The sequence below is a fragment of the Drosophila ficusphila genome, unplaced genomic scaffold, assembly GCF_018152265.1.
Source record: "Drosophila ficusphila isolate 14025-0441.05 unplaced genomic scaffold, ASM1815226v1 contig_198, whole genome shotgun sequence".
Classification (NCBI taxonomy): Eukaryota; Metazoa; Arthropoda; class Insecta; order Diptera; family Drosophilidae; genus Drosophila; species Drosophila ficusphila.
Window position 1 is genome coordinate 7,725,560 of NW_025064092.1, and position 3,665 is coordinate 7,729,224.

At 42.0% G+C, this 3,665-nt stretch overlaps 1 protein-coding gene across 2 annotated transcripts; it reads right to left on the reverse strand.

Moving 5' to 3' along the window:
* Window positions 1-426: 426 nt before the first annotated feature.
* LOC108095278 (PH domain-containing protein DDB_G0275795) lies at window positions 427-1,782 on the reverse strand. 2 transcript variants are annotated; one of them, XM_017196320.2, is made up of 2 exons: window positions 1,615-1,782; window positions 427-1,396 (listed from the first exon to the last, which is right to left on the reverse strand). In XM_017196320.2, exon 2 carries the CDS (start codon window positions 1,390-1,392, stop codon window positions 736-738), a length of 657 nt encoding a protein of 218 aa, XP_017051809.1. In that variant the 5' UTR covers window positions 1,393-1,396; window positions 1,615-1,782; the 3' UTR covers window positions 427-735. The 2 variants fall into 2 exon arrangements, with proteins under 2 accessions (XP_017051809.1, XP_017051810.1); XM_017196321.2 differs by having other exon boundaries at window positions 1,512-1,627.
* Between the last annotated feature and the right edge of the window lie 1,883 nt (window positions 1,783-3,665).

Here is a 3,665-nt window from a genome sequence, read left to right on the forward strand (position 1 = left end):
GATGATACCGAATGCTGATGACGCACCCAACCCACAAAGCCACCCACCTCAACTCAACTCAACTGAACTGAACTCAACCCAAGCCAATCCAAATACCATTTCCCCGGGAGTATGGTGCGTTGTTTGCTTTTTTGTGGGCGTCGCTGCTGCCACTTAGTAACTCACCCGCAGTGTATTATTTTGAAAATATTTAAATTTTTTGGTAATAAGCGAAAAATGGTTTTAATATAACCGAATGGGCGTTTCGAAGCGGACGTGCCTGATGGCGATGATGATGTTTCGAAGGTAATCCACCTGGTGAAGCGCTTCAGTAATAGAATGAGTTCCGGGGACATTACGGGGATGATTATCCCGGGTATAAAGTCACCCAAAGAACGATTACATCCTGTAGGAACAAGCTGGCCCACATTTATATTTAAGTTCTTGTTTTTTAAGAAAAATTCATTTTTATTTGTGTGTTGCATACATGCTGCTCCAAATTTAATTTAAGGGTTCATTACCATCATCACCATCATTTCAATATCCCAACTCATTTTGATTCGATCTACATAATAGATTCGCAAAAAATAATGATGTGATTGATCACATTTTCGCGTTGAACATCTTAACGAAATTAACAATTGTCGATTATGACGGAATCAGATAACAGTCAAATTAGCTCGACTCTGCTTGACCGGAAGATATGAATGATATATCGGGGGAATCTGTTCTTCTATGGAATTGTTATCGAGATGCTCATTGATCCTTGGGGGGTTCAAGGTTCCTCGTTCCCCAATAATTCGGCTGGCTCTGTTGCTTTTTCGATTTTCGCTGCTGCTGTTGCTGCTTCTGCTGATCCTGTTGCATTTGCATCAGTTGCAAGTGCTGCTGGCGATTGCACGTGGCCTCCGCTATCTTTTGCGACTCGTTACGCAACGTTCCCACCGCGGCCAAGGGTGTGGCATTCCGCTTCAAGGACTTGACCGTTTCCTCCCAATCGCGACCCATCACCTCGCGGGATATTTCATCCGGACTGCGCATAAACTGCTTCCGCAGCGACATCGGCTCGGTTTGACGGAAATTCGGACGATAGGCCGAGGGATCGCGGGGATTCAGCCATTTGGTGTCGATGTAACTGCGATCACGCCACATATTGTCCTCTCGATTGATGCGACGCTCCAGGGCACCCGTGTTCGCGCCACGCGAATAGGACGCCGCATCGCTCATCACCGTCGACGTGGCACTGGCTCTTGGGGTTTCGTTTCTGGGAGTCTTCGTTTCGGGACGCTCGCTGCTGCCACTTTCGTTCTGGCCCCACGCATTGTAGGTTTTGGTCCTTCGAAAATCGAACAAGCCGTGAAAACGGTGACGCACAATGCGGCAGGAAATCAGTGGATAAGTTGAACGCCGCATGACTCTGGAAAGCCAAGAGAACAACGCGTTGATTAAATATCTCCCAATAAAACTTTCACATTTACAAACACTGTTTTATATGTCAAAAAAAGGGCCGTAAAATGTTTTTAAAAACCTACTCCTTTTCAGTTCAGAATTCTAGTGCAACAATCCGACAAAATTTCGTTTGTTGAACACACCCACAAATTTAGCACAGTTCCAAAAAGTAACAAAAAGGCGTACCTTTTATAAAAAAAACTTTTGATTTGTTGGACAAAATGCGCTGCTATGAATTGTCACTATTTGCTAGAAAAATTTGGAATTTAAGCTGATAATTTTACTATAAGATTTAGGCTCTGATGTTACCGGTTGAAATTTCAAAGATTGAATGATAAAATTCGAGAGACCCAACCAGACAGCTCGAAAGGCAAAGTGAAACTAGACTCACAGCCAGCTAGAGTCCCAAAATGAACAATATCAAGGCTTACTAAGTTTTAATTTTACTGTTTTAAAACTAGAAGTTTTCAAATAATTACATAATAATTGAAAGCGAATATTTTATATTCTATTTTGTTCTATTTTCAGATTTGAAGCATACGATTTTTTAACGGGGTATAAATTACTCTTAAGTGCTCAATATTTAATTCCTAGTTCATAGTTCTTGTAATGAAATTTTTGAGCCAGAAACAGTGTCTGCACAATCGCTGGACTTGTTCCAAAGTCCTTTTTATTTCCACAACAAAGAACTGACTATTCGTATGCATATTCATACGAATTATTCCGTGAATGTAGGTGTAATTATAGGGGCCAGGTCCTGAAGCAATTGCAATTTTGAGGCAGCACATCCGCCTGGGAAAATCCAACTGAATCCGAGCACTACTGGCGAACCATTAACTGCCTGAGCCGGTACTCTGGAGCCACCCTTCTTCGACTTAAACGTTGACACTTGAACTCTTTTTGATTTCGCATATGTGCGTGGTCGGCCTCTGAACAATGGCACAATTATGTTAAATATCGACAAGTGGCCATCCAACCGCCGCTTTTGTTGTGGGGAAATATTAAACACTCGTGTCGGCCACCAAACAATCGAAATTCTCGGGGCAAAAAATTAAAATGGAAAATGGGAAATGGGAAAATGTTTGAAAAAGGGGTTGAGCACCTTGCATTCTCTAAGAGGGCAAAGTTGCAGTTGCACCCAAGAAATATGGGTTTAATTCACTTAAATGCAAAACGTTTCCCTATGTTCTTTTAAGAAATATAATGTCTAATGCCATTTGGCTTAAAAGTCATACTTTTCGTACTACTATGTTATTAAATGAAACTTTCTGAACGAATTACAGACGTTTTATTGTACTCAATGTACAAGACGAAGGACACACCCTTTCTGGTTCTTCCATTGATCTTCAACCTCACATTTCAAAAGCGAACATTTTCATGGTGGATATAACTTAATTATGCAATCTAAATGCATTGAATCACCTCAACCAAAGGACAATAATCATAATGACAGTGGGTGGGGCGATGAAAATTGTTATCCACCAAAAATGTTAACTCATTTGTTGTCCTTTTTCAGTTGGCTCGCTGACAGCGAGGAAAACCACGCCGAAGGGCAGGTGGAAATCGAGGGGGTTTTCCTTTTCCACCGAAAAGAAGAGGGAACGACAAATCTTTGCAATTTATTTACGTGCCATTTCGTAGCGAACATTTTCGTTAGATTTTCCCCATTCGCCTGGCTGAATTCCAAGACAACTTCAGTCAGGAGGTCCAAGTATCACGGCTCCTTCCCAATTTTTCAGTGACCCCCCCTCCCCTCTCCCTCCTCCTTTGGGGTTTTCCCCGCCACAACCTTCTTCGGTTTTTTGGCGACGACAAAAGTCATGACGCGCTGATGACGTTGCCAGTGGAAGGATTTAATGGCACATTAAGAATTTTATTACCGCCCAACAACAACGTGGCGAGGTGTATGGGAATGGGGTTAAGATGGCTCTGTAGAGGACTATCACACCTTGGCAGAAAAATTTTTCGCGAGCGTACACACAAAATTTTTGACAGGCATTCGCCATGAAAATCTTTCGGTGTCAACAGAAAATTTTCATTTTAATTTTGGTTCATTTTCATTGGTTTTTTTTTTTTTTCATCTTGTCTCGTTTTTTGTTCCTTGTGTTACTTTATTTTGCGTGGGTTTTTGGTCCTCGTCAGCGAAAGGGAGTAGCTTTTTAGGGGGTTTACAGGGGGCTTCGTAGAGCTACATCTTCACTTCTTTAGCCAGGAGTTTTCAACGTCTCGCTGGCTAA